At 33.4% G+C, this 24,035-nt stretch overlaps 3 protein-coding genes across 3 annotated transcripts; 2 read left to right on the top strand and 1 right to left on the bottom strand.

Annotated features, from left to right (window-relative positions):
- Positions 1-1,937: 1,937 nt before the first annotated feature.
- Positions 1,938-2,949, top strand: LOC106369926 (glutathione S-transferase T3-like). The gene is made up of 2 exons (XM_013810017.2): positions 1,938-2,762; positions 2,920-2,949. The coding sequence occupies exons 1-2, from the start codon at positions 1,938-1,940 to the stop codon at positions 2,947-2,949; spliced, it is 855 nt and encodes a 284-aa protein (XP_013665471.2).
- A 13,299-nt stretch (positions 2,950-16,248) lies between these two features.
- Positions 16,249-17,827, bottom strand: BNAC09G43730D (uncharacterized protein At1g10890). Its single transcript, XM_013812481.3, has 4 exons — positions 17,581-17,827; positions 17,277-17,387; positions 16,789-17,008; positions 16,249-16,703 (listed from the first exon to the last, which is right to left on the bottom strand). The coding sequence occupies exons 1-4, from the start codon at positions 17,697-17,699 to the stop codon at positions 16,440-16,442; spliced, it is 714 nt and encodes a 237-aa protein (XP_013667935.1). The 5' UTR covers positions 17,700-17,827; the 3' UTR covers positions 16,249-16,439.
- Positions 17,828-18,059: 232 nt separating this feature from the next.
- Positions 18,060-20,773, top strand: LOC106370609 (indole-3-acetic acid-amido synthetase GH3.15). The gene is made up of 5 exons (XM_013810605.3): positions 18,060-18,464; positions 18,565-18,666; positions 18,794-18,934; positions 19,017-19,678; positions 20,069-20,773. Exons 1-5 carry the CDS (start codon positions 18,175-18,177, stop codon positions 20,656-20,658), a joined length of 1,785 nt encoding a protein of 594 aa, XP_013666059.1. The 5' UTR covers positions 18,060-18,174; the 3' UTR covers positions 20,659-20,773.
- The last annotated feature ends 3,262 nt before the right edge of the window (positions 20,774-24,035 follow it).

Below are 24,035 nucleotides of genomic sequence, written 5' to 3'. Positions count from 1 at the left end.
GGCCCACCATAGATTGTACTTTAAACACCGTGTATCTTACATTATTCTGCCTCGAGTTTGATTGGCCTTCCTCGTGATCCGTCTCAGAATATTTTCTGCATATGTTCCTTATTACTTTATCACTTGCACTATTTCGTTTCATAAAATAATACTATTAGAAAACTAAACGTACTGCATACTCTTTTCTATAAATCAAATAAACATTGTTTTCTAAATAAAATATTTCGGTCGCTTAGAGCAGCATTAACCGGGGATCTTAACCCCCGTTTTTAGTGTTTTTTTATTTAATTAAAAAAAAAATTACCTAATTAAACAAGGGACGTCGCTTGTTTTGGAGATATAGCATACGTATTTTGTGGGACGCGTGTCAAAACCTAGCGTTTCTTTCTCTCTCTCGAAACGGTTCGTCTCTCTTCTCCCGTGACTCCTCGACGACTCCGTCTTCCATCGATGATCTCTCGTGGACCATGGCTTCTCCTCGACGATTCGATCGGTGAGATCTCTTCGAGGCAATCATCCGGCGTCCGTGTCGGTTTAATCGTCGTCTCTGTCTCTCTCCTCGACATGCAAGAGTCTCTCTCTGTCTCCTCGACGACTCCGCGGCTCTCTTATTCTCCTCCGCGACTCTGTGACTCCGACGCTCTCCTCGATGGCTCACCTCGTCGAAGAATCTCTCTTCGAGGCAATCATCCGGCGTCCGTGTCGGTTTAATCGCCGTCTCTGTCTCTCTCCTCGACATGCAAGAGTCTCTCTGTCTCCTCGACGACTCCGCGGCTCACTTATTCTCCTCGGCGACTCCGCGACTCTGTGACTCCGTCGCTCTCCTCGATGGCTCACCTCGTCAAAGAATCTCTCTTCGAGGCAATCATCCGGCGTCTGTGTCGGTGGAATCGCAGTCTCCGTCTCTCTCCTCGACGACTCTGAGTCTCCTCTGTCTCCTCGACGACTCCGCCTCCCTCTTATTCTCCTCGGCGACACCGCGACTCTGTGACTCTCTCGCTCTCCTCTCCAGCCCATAGCTCTCCTCGAGGAAATCAAATCTCACAGTAAAGCTTTAGGCCTTTTAGATGTTGAGTTAACAAATGTTTTATGTGTCATGTCTGAGATGAAGTTTGATGCCTTTTGATAGTGATCAGATTAGTTCCGATGAGGTGCTTAGTTGGGTGATGTTATCTCTGGTATGTCCTCGGTAGAGTTCGATGATTTTGATACTGATCAGATTAGTTTAGATGTTGAGGTGAGTGATGTTTTATCTTTTATATCTGCGGTAAAGCTTGATGCTTGTTCTCTGCCAATGTCTAGTGTAAACCTTTATGCTTTTGATGGTGATCTGATTAGATTAGAGGGAAATGCTTGAATCTATAGTGATAACCTTGATGCTCTTGATGTATAGTGTTTGTTTATGTCACTGTCTTTGTTTATTAATCTTGCTCGCGTCTGAATCTTTCCTGTGCTGATTTTGTCTCTTGTATTTTCTTGTGAGATGAACGGATCAAGAGAGATGTGAAGGTCTCTTTATATGGACGGTTCAAGTCATATGAAGCTTGTTCAAAGGAGAGGACTACAACTGCAATACAGGTACAGCTTCTACCTTCGATCTTCTAGATGTTGATTGTCTGAATTGATTGTGAAACTAAGCCGGTTTAGAAATAAATTGATTCTGATTTAATGAGGTAGCTAAATGAATTGATTGTGCATCTGATATGGTTAGATAGGATAAGTTTATTTTTAAAAAAGTTAATGAGTTAGCTAAATGTCAACTCGAATTGGTTGTGGGTTGTGATGAATGTGTTCCTTTAATCTATCTCTCTGTTCTAGCTTCCTTTAATCCATCTCTCTTCTGTCACCTCTTCTCTTCCATCTATTAAAGACATCTTCCTCTTCTCTAGTTTTTCATCTTTCTTTCGATTCATTCTTCTTCTTGCCTTTTCCTCGGTATGGATTATGATCCATATAAAACACAGACATCAAATTTTGTTGACCTTCTCAATAGTCAACAGGACGTTGTGTTTGGTTTAGGGAAAGATAGTGTCCGTGTTTCTTCATCACAGATTCCTGTAGAGCGTAAAGAAAGAAGAACATGGACGCCTACAGACGATCAAGTGCTCATATCCTCTTGGTTAAACACAAGTAAAGATCCGGTGGTAGGGAACGAGCAACGATCCAGAGCTTTTTGGCAGAGAATTGCCGCGTACTTCGCAGCATCACCAAAGATTATAGTTAGTGAAAGAAGGGAGGCCGGTCACTGCAAGCAACGTTGGCACAAGATCAATGATCTTGTTGGGAAGTTCTGTGGCGCGTTCAAAGCTGCAAGCAGAGAGAGAACCAGTGGGCAAAACGATAACGACGTTCTCAAGCTAGCGCATGAGATCTTCTTCAACAACCGAAACAAGAAGTTCACTCTAGAACATGCGTGGAAGGAGCTTCGGAACGATCAGAAATGGTGTGACCTGTCAACTTCTAAAACGGAGAGTGGCTGTAAAAAGAGGAAGCTTGACGACAGCGCACAATCAGCAACCTCTCACGCCTCTGAATCCATGACCGATCGTCCCCTGGGTGTTAAGTCAGCTAAGGCCAATGGTAAGAAGAGAAAGGCAGAGGAAAGGTTGTCTGAGTTTGCGGGTATGTGGAGCATCAAGAAGGAGGATATGGCTATCAAGGAAAGGTTGTCGAAGATGAAGCTCCTTGATAGGCTACTTGCAAAAGTTGAGCCGCTTGATGAGTATGAAGAAACCTTGAAACATAAACTCATCAATGAGTTGGTCTCTAATTAGGTGAAGATAGTGTTGTAATTTAGTTCAAATCTAATTAGTCTAAGTCTTATTAGTCTAAATCTAAGTTGTTTGAGCACTCTGTTGATTGTCATGGTCTTACAGGTTGTATGCATAAATGCTTAATGTTCTTGTCTTGGTTTTACAGGTTGTATGCATGAAGGAGTCAGTCTTCTGAAGGAGTGGAGTCACGGGATGTGGAGTGGAGTCACGGGAAGTGAAAGAGTGGAGTCACGGGAGTGTGTTTTACCCTCTTGTAGTAGGTCTGTCTTGCATCGCCTATGTCTTGTAGTAGTCACGGGAGTGTGTTTTTACGTTTGATTTTTATATTGTAGTACTCACGGGATTGTAGTAATTACAAGACTGTATTGTAGTAGTCACAAGTCTGTATGTCACTAAATTTTAAAAGTCACCTTCTCTATATAATTGTCATCACTTTCTCTTTGTTATCTCATCATCTCTTCTTCCCTTCTCTAGTTGTCTTCTTCACTTCTCAAGCTCCCGTAAACAATATTGATCACTGCCTCTTGGTGATCCTATATAATTGTGATCACAAGTCTTTCTTATAACTACTCTCATCTTCTCTCCTTCTCTTTATTTTTTTCACCTTTTTTAAACACAAAATTTCTACATAAAATTTTACGTTTCATACAAGTCAATGGCATCTGGTTCTCATAACCCTTTTGAGGGATCAGATGATGATACTTGTGATGAATATTTTGATCAAACTTTCGATCAAACTTTCGAGAATTTTACCATTGATTATGTTAATCAAGAAGAAGAAAGGAAAAAAAGGAAGAAACGCGTCTATATCGAAAGAAATCGTGAAGAAGGCGATTTACAGTTATGGAAAGATTATTTCTGTGACACTCCTACATATCCTCAAAATCTATTCCGACGACGTTTTAGAATGAACAAGCCATTGTTCATGCACATTGTTGACCAACTCTCCAACGAAGTTAACTTCTTTCGCCAAAAGAAAGATAGTCTTGGAAGGCTTAGTCTCTCACCACTCCAAAAGTGTTCAGCAGCCATTCGTCTCTTGGCATACGGTAGTGCGGCTGATACGGTCGACGAATACCTCCGGCTCGGTGAAACTACAGCTCGGTCTTGTTTGGAGCATTTTGTGGAAGGAATAATTAATTTGTTCGGCGATGAGTACCTAAGAAGACCAACACCGGCTGATCTTCAACGTCTACTTGATATTGGACAGCATCGTGGATTTCCCGGGAAGATAGGAAGCATCGATTGTATGCATTGGGAGTGGAAGAATTGTTCCACCGCTTGGAAATGGCAATATTCTCGTGGTTCGGGTAAACCAACAATCGTTTTAGAGGCGGTTGCTTTGTATGATCTATGGATATGACATGCGTTTTTTGGACCTTCAGGTACTTTAAATGATATCAATGTTCTTGATCGCTCACCCGTTTTTGATGACATAATAAATGGTCAAGTTCCGCAAGTCACTTACTATGTCAATGGAAGAGAGTATAATTTGGCTTATTATCTCACCGATGGTATTTATCCGAAATGGGCAACTTTTATCCAGTCTATTCCGATGCCACAAGGACCAAAAGCGGTTTTATTTGCTCAACGTCAAGAAGCTGTCCGCAAAGATGTCGAGCGCGCTTTTGGAGTCTTGCAAGCTCGCTTCGCTATAGTTAAAAATTCGGCACTTTTTTGGGATAAAGTCAAAATTGGAAAGATTATGAGAGCTTGTATCATACTCCAGTAGAAGACGAAGGAGATGGCTATACTATATTTGATGTTTCAGAGTTCCAACAAGGAGAAGACACCGAAAGTTCACATGTCGATCTCACGTATTCTACAGATATCCCTACAAATATCGGCAATATGATGGGTGTTCGAACTAGAATTCGGGATAGACAAATGCATCAGCAACTGAAAGCGGATTTGGTTGAACACATATGGCATAAATTTTGACGTGATGAAGACAACAACTGAGCTTCAATTTTTTTTTTTATATTCTCGTTTAATTTAGTAATCTTTGTTTGTATGTTGTTTTTTTTTAAGTTCTATGTTTAAAATGTAATTTAATTAATAAAAAAAAATTCATTTATATAACTTTTTATTTTTTTAAGAAATAAGAACCTCTAAATAAGAGACTCCCATTGGAGGCCTAAAATTTTAAGCGTTTCTTAATGAGTTTCTTATTTGCTTTTAATTAGTTAAATAATGATTAAGAAACTCATATGAGTATATGGGTTAATCATGCTCTTATAATATAGATTCCGGAAAGCATTTAGGCTGCAACTGAAATATTTTTTTTTTTTGGAATTAAAACTTCATGAATACTTAGTTCATGTGCATTCCAAAAATAGTTCACCAATTACAATTAAAAAATGGAATGTGTATTCCATTTCATTCCATAACATTACATACCATTCTAGAAAAAAAAACTATTATTTGAAAAATTATTCCAAATCAAAAAGGTTTTGGAACAAGTGGAATGATGATTTCATTCCATTAAATTCCAGAAATATTGATTTCTGTCATTCCATATATTCCTTTTATTTGTCACGAGTTACACCCTTAATAAATATAATACATATCGGTTCACGTCACATTCCCTGTTTAGAAATTCAAAAGTTACTCTTTTTCATATAAAAAGTTAAGAAAGTCAATACAATCTATGGAGTTATTTTTTTAACTGTCATTTAAATCGGCGTACTAGCTAGCTACTTCAGAAAAATGAGTTCAGGTTCGAACATGAACGATGGGAAAATTAAAAACAATTATTTTCTTTGGACGAATTAAGAAGACAGTTAATTATGTTTTGGTTTCTAATCAAACGAGATACGCATGCCTAGACTAGTTACTTCCTTTTCTTGCAGTTCTTTTCTGGGTGGTCTATTTTAAAATATTTTGAGTGGGTTTATAAATGATACTCCTATATGAGATTAGAGAAGATGATGTAGAAAGATCACTAAAGAGCTTACTGAGAGTTACGCATGCGCAAAGCGCAAAGGGAAAATGGACCCATCCAACTTGGCTACGTCAAGTGTATTATTTTGGGGGCCATCTTCCAGATCCCATGACCCCGTCTAATCATCTGTCAATACCAAAATAAAATTCACTTTTTTTTTTGTCAACCGATAAATTCTTTACTGTACGACGCAAAATTTTCACACATTTTTTTACTAATCTAGAATATCTACGAACTATAGAAAAACTCAGACTAATCTCATAAAAATGTGCAATCTGTTATGAAAGCAGCAGCCACCGCAATTGTTAAAAATATAAAGATGTGGAGTCCGCTACACTATTTACACAGTGAATTTCTTTTCTATATAAACGATCGATTTCGATCGTTTAGAACACACCATCCCTTCTCCTTCTAATAACATATCCTCTCTTGTTATCAGTGTTATCTTCTTCGTACGGGTATAAAATTTTGCCCTTATTTAAATTCCTGCGATACAATAAAATACCAGTTTTTTTTATAACACGTTATCAGCACGATCACTCTGCGATTCGGTAAAATTTATTTGTATCATTTATACCCTGTTATAATGGTCGGTATACCGTCTCTACTATTATTTATATCATGTTATAATGGCCGGAATACCGCCTATATTATTTACTAGTAATTTAATTTATTTATTGGTCGGCCGAGCTGCCTTATATCCTGTTTATTATTTATTGGTCGGCCGAGCCGCCTTATATTCTGTTTATTATTAATTGGTCGGCCGAGCCGCCGTATAATTTATTTATTACTCTGCATTGATCGGCTGAGCCGTCGCATGATTTGTTGTCATAACATAAATATTTCATTGCCATAATTTTTTACTTTTATGAAATTTATAGATTTGATTGACTATTTAATACGATATTTTCAGACTGATTTTTGGTGCACTCGATTTAACACTAACGGTCACTAAGAAAATTTTTCAAAAATTTCCCCTTTCTCCAACGGTCATGAACAGTGATTTTCATCTATAAATACAACTCATTTTCACTCCATTTCATCATCCAAAACATTTCATCTTCTCTAAAAAATTTCAAATCGCTCTCCTCCGATTTTTTATTTCAAGAAAGATGTTTCGCGCACTTTTGTTTTTATGTGCCATTTTTATTTGTGTTTCTATTTATGGTTTATTCGTTAGAGAATTTACTCCGAGTGAATTTAAGATGAATATCGGTTTAATTTTTTTTACATCGCTTCTCATTGTAATTGCTTGCATGATTAATGTAAACGGTTTCTTTTAATATTAATAATATTCTAATAATTTTTATTTATGTGCTTTAGAAATACAAATGGCAAAAATCGAGAAACTTCAGTTTTCGGCATTGGAAGTAACTGGGACAAACTACACGGCATGGGTTACAAACATGGAGCTTCATCTAGATTCCGAGGAAATACTCGGAACAATAAAAGACGGCAATATATCAACCTCTCATGAAAAGGCTAAGGCCGTGATATTTCTGAGAAGGCATCTAGATGAAAATCTTACGCATGATTATGCGAGAACCAAAGATCCCTTAGATCTTTGGAAAGCTCTGAAGGAGAGGTTTGATAACCAAAGAAAAATTACTCTCCCCCATGCGCTTGATGAGTGGAAAAATCTACGATTTCAAGATTTTGAAAAAGTGGAAACGTACAATTCCTATCGTGGGCGTGGCCGTGGTCACAATCGTGGTTTTGGTCGTGGTCGTGGTTATCGATTTAACCGCAACCATGAAAGGAGTAACAACCCAAGAGGAATGGGATCCAACACATGGAATCGATCTGATCGGGTAAAAGGGAAAGAAACCCAAGAAAACCCTACTCATAAAAATGAGAACGTCTGTTACAGATGTGGATCGAAGGGACACTGGTCTCAAGTATGTCGAACTCCTCGGCATCTATGCCAATTGTACCAAGAATCTATTAAAGGCAAGGCAAAGGAAGTAAATCTCAATGAACACCTTGTGGGTACAACATCGACATACCTCGAATCCTCTGACTTTATGGGAGATTTCGACGAGGCCACTCATCAAAATAATTGAAGTGCTTGTACTGATCAAGCTTAATAATGCCCAGTGATGCCATAAAATATTATGTATTTCACTTTCAAAATAATAGTGTATTTCAAAATATCTAATGTATAATTATTGTGTACTTGTTATTGATGCATAATATGTTTACTTATGAAATTTTATCTCTTTATTAATATTAACTGTGTGTTACAGAAATGGATAAGAAAGCAAATGGAACAACAACTAAACAAATTGGTAGAGAAGTTTGCATACCAGATAGTGGCACAACGCACACTATACTGAAGGATAAGAGATATTTCTCTACTTTAAAGTCAGTAAAAATGACTGTAAACACAATATCAGGTCCTACAGACCTGATCGAAGGAATTGGCAAGGCAAACTTTATGTTGCCTAATGGAACAAAGTTTTCCATAGATAATGCCTTATATTCTCCAAATTCTAAAAGAAATTTGTTGAGTTTCAAAGATATATACCGTCAAGGGTATAACACTCAGTCTGCAACTGAGAATGGAAAGAAGTATTTGTATATAACTTCTGAAAAATCAGGCAAAAGCCTTGTACTGGAAAAATTTCCAGAACTACCTTCTGGATTGCATCACACTTATATTGATGCTATAGAATCACATCTTGTGATCAAAAGAAATCCAGAAGATGTTACATTATGGCATGACCGTCTTGGTCACCCAGGCACTACAATGATGCAAAAAATCATTGAAAGCTCACATGGTCATTCAATAAAAACCCAAGATATATACCAAAGTAATAAAATGACATGTGATGCGTGTGCTCTTGGGAAATTAATCATAAGACCATCACCAACCAAAATTGACAAAGAATCACCAAAGTTTTTGGAAAGAATCCAAGGTGATATTTGTGGACCAATACATCCACCGTGTGGACCATTCTACTACACTATGGTATTAATCGATGCATCGAGTAGATGGTCACATGTTTGTTTGTTATCATCTCGAAATATGGCATTTGCGAGATTTCTAACTCAGATAATCAAATTAAGAGCACAGTTCTCAGATTATCCAATTAAAAGAGTTAGATTAGATAACGCTGGTGAATTCACATCCCAAGCTTTTAATGATTATTGTATGGTATCAGGGATTGAAGTAGAGCATTCTGTCACTCATGTTCATACACAAAATGGTTTGGCAGAATCATTAATTAAACGGCTGCAACTAATTGCAAGGCCATTGATCATGAGATCAAAACTCCCAACATCTGTATGGGGACATGCTATTTTGCATGCAAAAGCACTAATTCGGATAAGACCAAGTGCATACCAAAGATATTCCCCATTACAGTTAGCATTTGGAAAAGAACCAAATATCTCTCATCTAAAAATCTTTGGTTGTGCGGTTTATATTCCAATAGCACCACCGCAACGTACAAAGATGGGACCGCAAAGACAGTTGGGAATATATATTGGCTATGATTCTCCATCAATAATAAGATACCTAGAACCACAAACTGGTGATGTGTTTACGGCACGATTTGCCGATTGTCATTTCAATGAGAAAGAATTCCCAACTCTAGGGAGAGACAATAAACAAGTAGGAAAAGAGATCAAATGGAGTGTACCATCGTTATTACACCTTGATCCTCCTACGAAACAGTCAGAACTAGAAGTTCGACGTATCATGCATTTACAAAATATAGCAAATCAGCTACCTGATGCATTTGCTGATACCAAAATGGTAACTAAATCACATATACCCGCTGCAAATACTCCTGCTCGTATTGAAATACCACAAAATGGTGGAACGGCAGTTGATACACGTGAATCAGGAACACGTTTAAAGCGCGGTAGACCTATTGGTTCAAAGGATAAACTTCCTAGAAAACGTAAGGAATGTGAAAAGCATGATACTCCCAAAATAACAGAAAATATTTTGGACGAAGAAAATTGTGAATCTAACGACAATATAAAGCATCTTGAATCTGAAGGAAATCATGAGATTTCTATCAATTACATCCATAATGGAAAGATATGGAAACTAAATGAGATGGATGATATTGATGACGTTTTCTCATACCTTTTAGCAAAGGAAATAAATGAAGAAAACGAAGATCCAGAACCAAAGTCTGTATATGAATGTCAAAAGAGACATGACTGGATAAAATGGAAAGATGCGATTCAAGTCGAACTAGATTCGCTTAACAAACGAAACGTATTCGGACCTATTGTGCTCACACCCAAAGATATAAAACCTGTTGGGTACAAATGGGTGTTTGTCCGAAAAAGAAATGAGAAAAACGAGATTACAAGATACAAAGCTCGTCTCGTAGCCCAAAGTTTTTCTCAAAGGCCAGGAATTGATTATGAGGAAACTTATTCTCTTGTCATGGACGCAATCACATTTAGATTCCTGATGAGCCTAACGGCCAATGAAAAATTAGAAATGCGTCTCATGGATGTCGTTACGACATATTTATATGGATCATTAGATACTGATATCTATATGAGAATCCCAGATGGATTTAAAATGCCAGAAACGTTAAGTTCCAAACCTAAAGAGTTATGTGCAATAAAATTGCAAAGATCATTATATGGGTTAAAACAATCTGGACGAATGTGGTATAATCGTCTCAGCGAACACTTAACAAAAGAAGGATACACGAATGATCCTATATGCCCTTGTGTTTTCATAAAGAAAACAACATCCGGATTTGTGATAATCGCGGTGTACGTTGATGATCTTAATATTATTGGAACTCAAAACAAAATCCAAAAGGCATCAAACTATCTGAAAGGAGAATTTGAGATGAAAGATCTCGGGCAGACAAAATATTGTCTAGGATTACAAATTGAGCATTCTCGAAAGGGTATATTTGTACACCAGTCTACATATACCAAACGAGTATTGAAACGCTTTAACATGGATAAAGCAACTCCTTTTAGCACCCCGATGGTCGTTAGATCACTTAATGTTGAAAATGATCCGTTTCGACCATCTGAGGAAAATGAAGAAATACTTGGTCCCGAAACTCCATATTTAAGTGCAATTGGAGCTCTTATGTATCTTGCAAATTGTACTCGACCTGTCATATCTTTTGCCATTAATCTTTTAGCGAGATTCAGTTCGTCTCCTACACGAAGACATTGGAATGGAATTAAACATGTCTTTCGTTACCTTCAAGGAACAACTGGTTTAGGCTTGTTTTATCCTAAAAGTTCAAAAGGTCAAATGATTGGTTTTGCAGATGCAGGTTATTTGTCAGATCCACACAAAGCTCGATCCCAGACAGGATATGTTTCTACAATTGGAGGCACCGCCATATCTTGGCGTTCTCAGAAGCAGACACTTGTTGCTACTTCTTCAAATCACGCTGAGATCATTGCACTCCATGAAGCAAGTAGAGAATGTGTATGGCTAAGATCAATAAGCCGACACATCTGTTCAAGCAGTGGGATTGACGAAAATACGGAGCCAACTATTCTATATGAAGATAACGCGGCATGTGTTGCTCAAACGAAGGAAGGATATATCAAAAGCGATAGAACCAAACATATACCTCCGAAGTTGTTCTCATACACTCAAGAGCTTGAGAAGAATAAAGAGATTGAAGTAAGATATGTTCGATCATGCGACAATGCAGCCGACCTCTTCACAAAATCACTCCCTACCTCGGTATTCAGAAAACACATCCATAACATTGGGATGCGCCATCAGAAGGATCTATGACTGTTCATTCGAGGGGGAGCTTACGTAGTTGTACTCTTTTTACCTTACTATGGTTTTTCCCATTGGGTTTTCCTGAAAAGGTTTTTAACGAGGCAACAAAGACGTTAAGCAAAAATGGATAGTGACACCGGTCCCCAAGGGGGAGTGTTATGAAAGCAGCAGCCACCGCAATTATTGAAAATATAAAGATGTGGGGCCCGCTGCACTATTTGCACAGTGAATTTCTTCTCTATATAAACGATCGATTTCGATCGTTTAGAACATACCATCCCTTCTCCTTCTAATAACATATCCTCTCTTGTTATCAGTGTTATCTTTTTCGTACGGGTATAAAATTTTGCCCTTATTTAAATTCTTGCGATACAATAAGATACCAGTTCTTTTTATAACACAATCCACAAATTGACACTTTTTACGGGTTTGAATATATGTCTTTTTGAAATCTGCCTACCACTAGACCATTCTTATGTAGTTTTCATACACAATCTTTAAAGAATGTTAGTGGCATTCAAGATAATGTATTTACGCATCTGCACTAAAATAAAATTGTACCAAATGTTATCTATATCAAAACAAAGTTCTACTTTTTTGGACCAAAATGTACCTAATAGTTTTTGAACTTGTCGCTATAAGAATACATTTGTTTATTACTTTATATCAAATATATTTTAACCGCTCTAATTAATCGTCTTGTTTCATCCCCTAAATAGTCGCAAAATTGCGATCACCTTACTCTTGTTTCTTTTAGTTGCAATTTAATGGGTTGACATATTTGTATTACTTTCAGAAAAGTGATATATATGCCATTTTTTAAAGCCATAACACACCTAAGAAATAATTCAACAACGAGAGAAGTTGAAAATGAGATATATGAAGTTTCGAATCTTTCTTTCTATATTCTATCTTACTTTTTCAAGAGCTATATCATTTTATGATTTTGACTTGGACGTACGGTATATCTATGACAATATACTTTTACCAGACTTTCGGCTTCAGAAATTTCAATATTTGCGGCTACTTTCCGTTGATTCAGTATAGATGGAACTTCCCCAGATACAGTAGTGATGATCTTGACATGCACACATGAAGATTGCAACTCTCCTGTGTGGATTGATAGATCATCACTCATGCATGTACGTGTATTTTACTGCCTTGTATATTTTATCTCAATAATATATACCCCATTTATTTATTAATTTTTTTCCTGAAAAACTAGTCATTTAACTTTCATTTTTAGTTGCTAAGATCATCTCCAAAACTAAACTCTATTTTGAAGTTTCCAATACTCTATATTTGAAGTTTAATGGTGTTCTTCTCCAAAAACAAAACTTCAAACTCAACTTTAAAAATATATGTATTTTATAATATGGTCCTTATATTTGCCATAACTAATTTGAATTCATAAAACTTTTGTAAATAACTATCACAGATATAAATATATTACAAAAATATTAAATTAATAAAATATTATATTAAAATATAAAAAATTTAAATAAAATATCTTAATTAATATTAAACTTCAAAAAAATACATATTATTCCATAAAATGATTTTCGTAATGCATATATGATCTACTAGTGCATTTCGAAGTAAAAAAGACTCTCCTCCTTTTTTCTTTGTAGATTACAAGGTAAAAGTTGTTGAAATCGGGTGATATTAATACTTGTAAATACATTAAATCAGAACAAGAAAGTAAAGGAAAAACATAAAATATTGCTAAAAGACTAATTTTTATCGATGCTATTAATACTCGTGAATATATTCGACATGAACAAGAAAGAAGTGTACGAAAAAGACATCAAAAACAACAACAACCATCTTCAATTAAACAAACAAAAATTTGGACAATATGTGAAAATTTTGAAGGATCCGGATCAAAGTTACCTAACTATTAGTGTTGTTGTAATATTTAAATTTGTGTAATAGTTATGTCTTCATGTAATTTTTTAAAGTTTGTTTGTTAAGTTTTTTTGTATATTATTGTTGTCTAAATCTAGTTTCAAATATTTTAAATCTTATTTTAAAGTTTTATTTAATTTTATGTGTAAAAGTTAAATTCTGTAAACAAAAATTAAAATATTTATGATATATGGATTAAAAAATAAACGAAAAAATATTTATGAGTCCTAAATGTGTGTGTAATTGTAAGAACCAAAATGCAAATAAAAATATGAAATTTCAAATTTGAAGTTTTGAGTAGTGAAACTTCAAATATAGAGTTTCACTTCTTAAAACTTCAAATTTGAAGTTTTGAAATTCTTTTTTGGAAAGAAAAAAACTTCATATTTGAAGTTATAGAGTGTCTTTTGGAGATGCTCTAAGACCATCTCCAATGGCTTACTCTATTTTAGAGTAGTTTTCACTCTAAAATAGTGTTACTCTAAAATAGAGTAGAGTTTCTCTCTAGTGGTTTACTCTATATTTGACTCTAAAAATGAATATTCTTAAATATGTTTTTTTCAATTTTATAACTAATATCTTTTACTTACAAAATTTACAAATTGACTCTTTATATTTTAGTTTTCACAAAATTTTCATAAATTATATATTTATATCGAACATTTATTATATTAAAACTTACATTACATTTTACTAATAACATAATACATTTTAACTTAAACATCTCCATTAGTAAATCTTTCCCACAAGTGATCAATTAACGAAATTCAGATTTTGAAATGAATTTTTTTATCTTTGATTTTTTTCTAAAATCGACCAAAAAAACTCTTCAAATCGAATATTATCATTCTTTCGTGTCTGAATCTGTGGAAGTGGAACTTCTCTTCCCACTTTAGTTGGTGCGCTAAAATCACATTCATCCTCATATCATGTTGTATAGAATTATACATGTAGTCCATATGCATTGGTCACCAATACATTTTTATATATTTTAATTACATACATGCATCAACAAATATTTAGTTTGTGACTTGAGTTCAGTGCAAGATCCAGATGTTCGTGAATATTTTCAAGAGGAACAAACATGAATTTTACAAACAAAAAAAGACGTGGTCAACAACATGAACAAGAAGCTACTCATTCGTTTACCTCATTTGAACAATATTTTAACAATCTTGCTTCCAGATCTGGAAGCAATTTACCAAAAAAATAAGTCATTATTATCTATGGTTTTAATTTTATTTTGAGTTACTTATTTTTAATTTTAGTATTTGTTTCTTTTTCTAATCTTAAAAAAAATAATTTTAGTGCTTGTTTTCTTTGGCTAATGATAATAAATTTTAAATGTTTATATATATTGTGTTAAACATAAATTATGTGTTGTTTGCATAATTAAATTAAATAAAATAAATAGTTACAAAAGAAAAAGATTGAAAAATAAAAGGAGTAAAGTATAAATAAAAAAGTTACATTCTATAATAGAGTAAGAAATAGAGTTACTCCAAATATAGAGTAAGAAATAGAATTACACTATTTTAGTGGAATATAGAGTGGAGTTGGAGAAAGTTTTATAGTTTTACTGTATAATAGAGTTTAGTGTAGAAAATAGAGCGAGATTGGAGATGCCCTAAGTAGACAAACCATAACTAACTCCACGAACAATAGGCAAGCTTTTATGGTTTTACAAAGAGATAACCTATAAAGCCGTTCAAGATTATTAAAATTGTGTTAGCAAAAAAAATGATTTTTTCAAAAAAGAAAATGTATGGTTGGGAATAACATAGTTATTATATATGTACAACAAGCTAAGCTAACCCATACCTACTGGTGCTGTTCGAAAGATATTCCGAGATGAACCCAAATCAACATCGATCCGTTTCCACACTGACCCGATTAAAGCGTCTATATCAGGATATTATCGATATGAATGTCATCTCGAAAAACCAAGTTACAATTTTCACAATTAAATTTATATAAATTTCAAAATTAAAATATAAAATATTTAAATTAACTCATTTATTACCAATTTCAAAACTCATTTTCGTTACATTGATGCAAATAACCTCAATTTATTTGAAAGTTTTGTAACATTAAAGACGAGTTTTGGTGTCGTTTACCTTGTGTGTGGGGTCTGTTTCGTAGCCTCGTAGCACTCAAAACATAAGATAATTGCTGAGTGAGTTCTATACTTTATAGAATGGTCCCAACTCCCAATTGCCTATTTTTAAAAAAAATATTATTTGGGACTTTTAATTGCACAATTTTGAAAAATATAGCTCTATACGCATAGAATTATTTCATGGTAATATTTTGTCTAGTTGGTATATACCTACGTATTCTTTTCTTTGCCGAGTCTTGTACATGAGGTCTGGAAGTTTGTGGTCAAGTGGTAAGGGGAAGGGTTTGGGACGCCAACACATTTCAATTTCAATCCAGCTACTATGCGAAACTAAGTCACATTCATCATAGACATCTAATATGGATATGAGTTATTGCTTTCGGCCCATTTGAATATCCGGAGAGAGAGTCTATCCATGGGCTCCACTTCTCTTTGGAGATTAGTCATGGACCCTTCCATAGGTCCGGGATACCCTCGGGTTGATAAAAAAAAAACAAAGTCTTGTACAGAAGCGAAATTTGCTGGATACATGCATGCAAGAAAGGGGAATGAATAGCCAATACAATCTCCACCAAAGTCCTTTACGCAAAAAGCCTTAAGTCACTTTACATAAAAGCCTTTTTACTTACGGAAGTCCAAGATGAGTTTATTTTAAGCCTTTAAATACGTCCAAGATGAGTTTATCTTAGGCTTTACATAAGCACAAAATGAGTTTACATCTGGAAAACAGTACAAACGAAGCAAACGATTTATTGCAGGGTGCTAAACTGAACTCATATCTAATTATCTATATTGAATTTTCCACAGTACACATAATAGTGAAACAACAAACTCTAAGAAAGGGTCGGCTAGATACTGTTGATTTGAACATACTTGGCTGGGATCAGTAAACTGTAACTTCATAAACTCTAAATACAAAAAGCAAAACGCTTCTTCAGATTTTATGTCTCTTAATTATAGACCCATGCCGAAATGCAACTTTGATCGCGATCTGCTTCCATTTGATAACTTGCTCGAGTTTCTAATCTCTTCTTCTTCTTCCAGTTTTTTTCTCCTTGCAGCCTCTTCCTTCTGTCTCTGTATCAGCTCCAATTCTCTATACCTTTCCTCTTCTTTCCGTTGAAGTTCCAATGCTTCTCTCCTCTGAGACTCTTCAACCCTCCTGCTATTCTCTTCTAGCATCTTATCAAGCTCTTCTCTTTCTCTCCTAGCTTGTTCCTTCAAAATTAATTTCTTACTTTCAGTAAGCAGCAACTAGATTCAAAACCCAAAAAAAGTTGAACAACAAAGCAATTAGACTTACTTCCTTTCTTCTTGCCTCGTTTAGAGCAGACTCCTTCTCATTCTTCAGCTGTATTTCCACGTCAAGAAGCATCTTTTCATAGGCTTCCTTTGTCCTCCTCTCTATTTCTGCTTTAGCTTCCTCGGTGTTCATCCTTTCCTCCACATTTTTCCTCACTGCTTCCTCGATCCGCCGTGCTGTCTCTTCTTCTAGTCGTTTCAGCTCAGCTTCATGCTGCAATCTTTGATTTAGCATGCATGAAAAACAAAGAGTTAAAGGATATAAGACTGTCAACACTAGCCTAAGCAAGATTTATATAATTAACTAGCAAAATGAACTCTTTACAAAAAAGAAAAAAATGCATGCGGTCGTTCATTAAAGATTACAATTTTCCATAATTAATCCATAGAAGCTACTGTAAGCTTCATTCAAATACTATTATACGGCTGTCACAAAGCTGGGAAAGTATACAAGAACGTGAAAAGACAAAACAGCACTTGAACATTTACCTTGCCTTGGCTTCCTTGGCAATTTTATGGTCTGAAGAAGATGAGGGAGACAAGGAACTACTTCTATCCCTTTGGTGTTGCCTCAGCGTAGGAGATGTGCTTTTCCTGTGCCTATAAAATGATGGGAGAGCTTTCTTCTAATTAACACCTAGTAGCTATCTTTGCAAATACATAACAAGGATCTAGCATGAACTTTGTTAAAGCTCTGTAAAGCCCTAAACCTAATTCCCCATACGACCATGAGATACGAGATTGGATTCTCGAGATATTGAAAAGTTGTTAAGCAAGTAAGATCGTTGCAGACCTTGATGAATAGAGATCGCGGCTGCGCTCGCGCCTGGTACGACGGCTGCTACGGAGAGGCGAACGAGAGTAGCGTCGGCGGTGAGACGGCGACCTAGATCGCGAGTCGTTTCGTGCCATACCCAAACCGGAAATTGATTGACTGGGTCAGCATTATAATGGAATTTAGAGCTTTTGTCCTATACAATTAACCCGGTTCAGTTTTATTGCAGAAAAGGAACCGACTTTTTCCGGTTCAATTCCAACATTTTAATTGGGAGTGAGTTTTCAATTTAAAAAAAAACATTTTACTAAAAAAATTGTTATGATTAAAAGAATATATTCTATTCTGTGCTACCATTCATAGAATCCTTTACCATTTATAGAATCCTTCTAAAAATGGAATATATATTTGTACCACAAGATTTTTTGAATGGTCGTCCGTACTACATGGTTTATAGTTTAAACCTATTTGTTTGTGTAACCACAAGGTGAGGGTAATGCATTGCTTAAAAATTAAGGAATGAGACAAAAGGTTACACTCACGGACCAAGTACTTTGAATGTGTCACTGATTTTCAATATCTCCGTTTGGTACGTGTTAGGAACATCAAATCATGTTACCAAAGTTCGATCCGGCAAACCATAAAGCGTGCCTGTCTGTTCTTGAAGATGTGACCACCAACGCAAAGCAGATTCAAGATTCCGTGTTGGAAGCTATTCTTTCGCGTAATGCTAAAACCGAGTATCTTAGAGGTTTCCTCAAAGGTAAATTCGATAAGCAAACCTTCAAGAAGAACCTACCAGTAATTACTTACGAAGATTATCGGTCTTATATTGATCGTATCGCCAATGGAGAGCCCTCTGATATCATCTGTGATCGACCAGTCACTGTTCTCTTAGTCAGGTACCTTTTATGAGTTTGCTATATTCAACATGCACAATAGATTGAAGTATATAATATGTGTAGAGAGTCAAGGAAGCAATTTTTTTTCTTTTCTTTGCAGCTCAGGTACTTCAGGAGGAGTTCCAAAGTTGATACCTTTGACAGCAGAGGATATGGAACAGAGGAATTTGTTTGTATCTCTCTACAGACCTCTACCCTTCAAGTAATGAGTTTCTAACTCCATGTTGTGTCTTGTTTTTTTTTACCGAAAAAAGTTGTGTCTTGTTTTGTTAGTAAAACAAAAGAGTAAAGTTAAAATAATCCAAACCCGTTCTTTATATTGTTTGCAGGCACATCAAAGGGCTTAGTGAAGGAAAATCCCTATTGTTTTATTTTTTGACCAGAGAAAGTGAGACAGCCTCTAGAATACCTGTCAGGACTATGATCACTTGTGTTTTGAAAAGCGTGACCCCAGCCAACAAATTTATCTGGTAATTAAACCGTTCCTCCCGGTGAACAGTCTCCTTACTGCTACCAGTGTTTCTTTATTGTGTTTGTTACATGATTTTACAGGGAGCGAATACAGATAAGCCCGATTGAGATTGCGACATGTCCAGACACTACCCAGAGCATGTACTGCCAACTGCTTTGTGGGCTTATACAACGAGGAAACGTATCTCGCCTTGGTGCACCATTTGCATCTTCCTTCCTTAAAGTAATCAACTTCTTGGGAGATCACTGGAGTGAGTTATGCTCCAACATAAGGACAGGCCGTGTCAGCCCCTGGATCAAAGACGCTCATTGTCTTTCCGGGATCAGTACGTTCCTCTCAGCTCCAAATCCAGAACTAGCGAGCATTATCGAGCAAGAATGCAGTAAAAAATCATGGGAGGCTATAGTGAGGAGACTATGGCCAAACGCAAAATGCATTGAAGCTGTAGTTACCGGGTCCATGTCACAGTATATACCAATGATAGAGTTCTATGGTGGTGGTCTTCCTGTGATTTCACTATTTTATGGTAGCTCTGAATGTTTATTTGGTCTCAATATAAATCCTCTGAGCAAGCCTTGTGATGTGTCTTACACCACCGTTCCAAGTATGGCATACTTCGAGTTCTTAGAGGTCAAGAAAGATCAAGAAGCTGGTCATGATCCCTTAGTGAACCCTGTGGTTGTTGATCTTGTCGATGTTAAAGTTGGCCATGATTATGAACCTGTTGTCACAACTTTCTCTGGTAAGAACAGCACCAACCCATTGTTATTTTCTCTCTCTGATAATAACAGTTAGAATCAAAATTGTTCTAACATTTTTTTAAAATAGAATTTTTTATTTTTACCTTTACATTAGGTGAATAAATAATAATTTATAGTTCTTATTCTATGTTTAAAAAAAAAATATTTTAGAAAAATTACGTTGAAGTGAATTTCATCTATTAAGATAGACTTTTTTTATTTTAGAGAAAAAAGGTAAAATATGTTAGAGATGGTAAATAAATGTTGTTTTGAACATTTATTATAGTCTATATTTGTGGAAAAAGAAAAGACAAAATAGACATTTAAATTGTTTACTTAGCATGTGTCACAAGTTTGGATTGTTTCTCACAAGATGTATATATAATCTACAGGTCTGTATAGGTACCGTTTGGGAGATGTTTTACGAGTAACAGGTTTCTACAACAACGCGCCACAATTTCACTTCGTGGGAAGAAATAAGGTTGTTCTGAGCATCGACATGGACAAGACCTACGAAGAAGATCTCCTCAATGCGGTTACAAACGCTAAGCTCCTCCTGGAGCCACATGACTTTGTGCTCATCGATTTCACTAGCCGCGTGGACTTCTCCTCGTATCCAGGACGCTACGTGCTCTACTGGGAACTCGGTAGCAAAGTCAAGGACAAGAAGCTCGAGCCCAAGAGGGAGGTTATGGAGGAATGCTGCTTCACCGTTGAGGAGTCTCTAGACTCGGTGTACAGAAAAGGACGAAAGAATGATAAGAACATTGGACCACTTGAGATTAAAGTTGTTAGGAGAGGAGCGTTTGACGAGCTCATGAACTTCTTCGTGTCTCGAGGCACTTCAGTGAGCCAGTACAAGACGCCGAGATCAGTGAAGAATGAAGAAGCCTTGAAGATATTGGAGGCGACTGTTGTTTCCAAGTCTTTTAGCCAGAAAGTTCCGTCTTGGGAACTACATGAGTTGCATTCCAGTCGATAAAACCACCGTTAATTCATGTGTGGAGGAATAATAAATAACAAATATGTAATCAAATACAATAAGTCCATCACAGTCGTCGAGTTATGTAATACTAGTATTTTTGATCCATGCTATGCATAGTTGTAATGTTGAATTATTATTTTTTGTAACTTATTGTTTGAAATTGTTTCAATAAAAATTTTAGCAGAACACAAAATACTTGTATGAATCTGAATCAAATATTGACTGTAATCTATACTATATAAAAGTTGAGGCTATAAGCTATTAAAAGCGTCCACATAGGATTTTAAACCACGAATCGTAGTATGACAAATCATTATTTAAGTTTACTATTTTTAAAAATGTTGATATTACCAAAAAAATATTTATTTCAAACTAAAATATAATTCAATAGCAAATAAGATACATTTACAAAAATATAAATACTATATTAAGTTAACATAATGTTTATTATTTTTTCGAAAAATTAAAAAATAAATAATGAAAAGAATAATTAATTTTAAAATACAAGATCAATAGGAATATGACAAATCATCATTTTAGTTTGCTATTTCTAAAAATGTAAATATTACTTAAAATCGTTCATTTCAAAATAAAATATAAATCAATTTAAATATGGTAAACTTACAAAAGGCAAAGAATCATATATGATTCAACTTAATATATAATATGTTTTCGAAAATTAAAATAAAATATCATAGAAAAATAATAATGAAATTTAAACAATTAAAACCATATAAATTTAAAACATGTGATTTTTGAAGTTTAGGTTATATGCTATTAGAAATATTCAATAATATAACTTAAAACACATAGGATTTAAAACAACTAATCATAAAATGACAAAATCATTATTTTAGTTCAATATTTTCAAAAATGTCAATATTTCCAAAAAATTGTTTATTTCAAAATAAAACAGAAATCAATATAAATAAGAAAAGCTAACAAAAGTCAAAAGATTATAAATAAAAGTTAACTGAATATATATAAATTTTCAAAAATTTAACATAAAAATAAAAATAAAAAATGTAAGGCTTTCAAACAGTTATATCTATAAAAAAAAAAAACAAGCAATATTAATTGTTTAATAAATTAACAAAAATTATAACTAATATCAAACAGAGTAATTTAATTTAGAAAATGCAAGAATTTCAAAACATAAATAAATTGTACTCATGATTTTCATATTTTCGGCTATATGCTAATGAAAATATTCACAAATAACATATAATATGTATTACTTGAAGGTATAAATAATTAAAAATATTGACATAATATTATTAAAACACCAAAAATATGCTAAACATCATTTTATTTACTATATAAAATTGAGGTTATAAGTCATTAAGAGTATACACATAAGATTATAAATAACCAATCTCTTTTTTTTTTGACAGTTTTTTTTTTGACAGTATTATAAATAACCAATCAAAATATTAAAAATCATAATTACAAATTTACTATTTTTAAAATGTTAAAATTACCAAAACTGATTATTTCAATACACAATAGAATTTAACATCAAATAAGGAAAACTAATAAATAAATCATTAAAATGGAAATGACTCATATATATACTAAATATTTGGAAATTTAACAACAGAAAATTAACTAAAATAAAATAAAATAAAAAGAATATATGATTTTTAACTTGCATGAACACAAAATAAAATATACTACTCAAAATAAAAATTTTAATAGTATATTTTGAATAGTATTCATATTAATTTTGAATAGTATTCATATTAATTTAAAAATACAAGACTTTCAAACAAGTATAACTACATAAATCTAAATTTAAACTCATGATTTTCAAAGTTTAGGTTATATACTATTGAAAATATTCAAACTAACATATACTATATATAAGTTGATATTATAAATCATTGAGAATGTTCACATATTATTTTAAAGCACTAAAAATATACCAAATCGTTTTTCAATTTGGTATTTCTAAAAATGTTAATATAACAAAATTTTTTATTTCAAAATAAAATATAAATAATTATCAAATAAGTTAAACTTACAAAGTTAAAAACATCATGTACAAATCTATACTATATAAAATAAAGTTTCGAAAATTAACATAAAAATAACAAACAAATATAATAGTTAATTTAAAAATGCAATACTTTCAAACAATTATAACTATATAAATCTAAAACACATGATTTACAAAATTTATGTTATATACTGCTGAAAATATTCAACAAAAATATGTACTATATGTAATTTTATGCAATAAATCATTGAGAATATCCACATATTATTTTAAAGCACCAAAATATATCAAATTACCATTTTAATTATTATTTTAAAAATTTCAAGATTTTTAAAAAAATGTTTATTTCAAAATGAAAAGGAAGCTACTATTCAATTTAGTGAAAATGCAAAATTATTAAAGGAATCAATTTGATATATAAAGTAAACCTTTGAAAGACCAACATAAAATCAACTAACAAAAAAAATTTTAAAGAATACAAGATTTTAAAATAATAAAAACAATATGAATCTAAAGCACTTTTCATTACATATGAATCTAACAAAATATGATTTCAAAATGGAAGCTATTTCTTTCAAAAAAATATCAATAATAAATTTTGTAAGCAAAATTGCCAAATAACTAAAAGAATCAGTTTATTATAAGAAATAAATGTTTGGAAGATCAACATCAAATTAAGTAACAAAAATAATCTTAAAAATATAAGGATTTCAAATAATAAAGACAATGTAAATCTAAATCACTTTTTCATTACATATGAATCTAAATAACATATGATTTCAAAATTGAGGATATATATTATTTACGTGTTCACATAGAATTTAAAAAATATCATTATAATAATATAAAAGTCAGCATCTTAATTTGATAAAGTAAATAAAAATATTATTAAAGATAATTAACTTGATATATAAAATAATTATATATTTGAAATTAAACAAAAAATTAACAAAAATAAAAATATTCAAAAAGAAACAAAGTTTTAAAAAACATATTTATAAATAATCACGTATGTAAAAATAAATAAAAATCAGCACAAAACTATAAAAAGATAAATTAAAATTTGTAAAACTTATCTTTAAAGTTAGATTGATATTTGTAGCTAATTATTGAAAACTTAATATAATAAAAGATTGTTCACGTACCTTATAGGAATTGGTATTGATCGCATATTATTACTAAAAATATAATTATGTATGTAACCTTTAATATGATATGGACTATATGCTTTAAAAAACAGAAATAACTGAAAATATTAACAAATAACATATACTATATATAATTTGATGCCGTAAATTATTGAGAATATCCATATATTATCTTGAAGCACCAAGAAAAATATGTTAATCATCATTTTATATATTACTTATAGAAC

The sequence above is a fragment of the Brassica napus genome, chromosome C9 (genome assembly GCF_020379485.1).
Source record: "Brassica napus cultivar Da-Ae chromosome C9, Da-Ae, whole genome shotgun sequence".
Classification (NCBI taxonomy): Eukaryota; Viridiplantae; Streptophyta; class Magnoliopsida; order Brassicales; family Brassicaceae; genus Brassica; species Brassica napus.
This window is presented reverse-complemented; position numbering and strand designations above follow the sequence as displayed.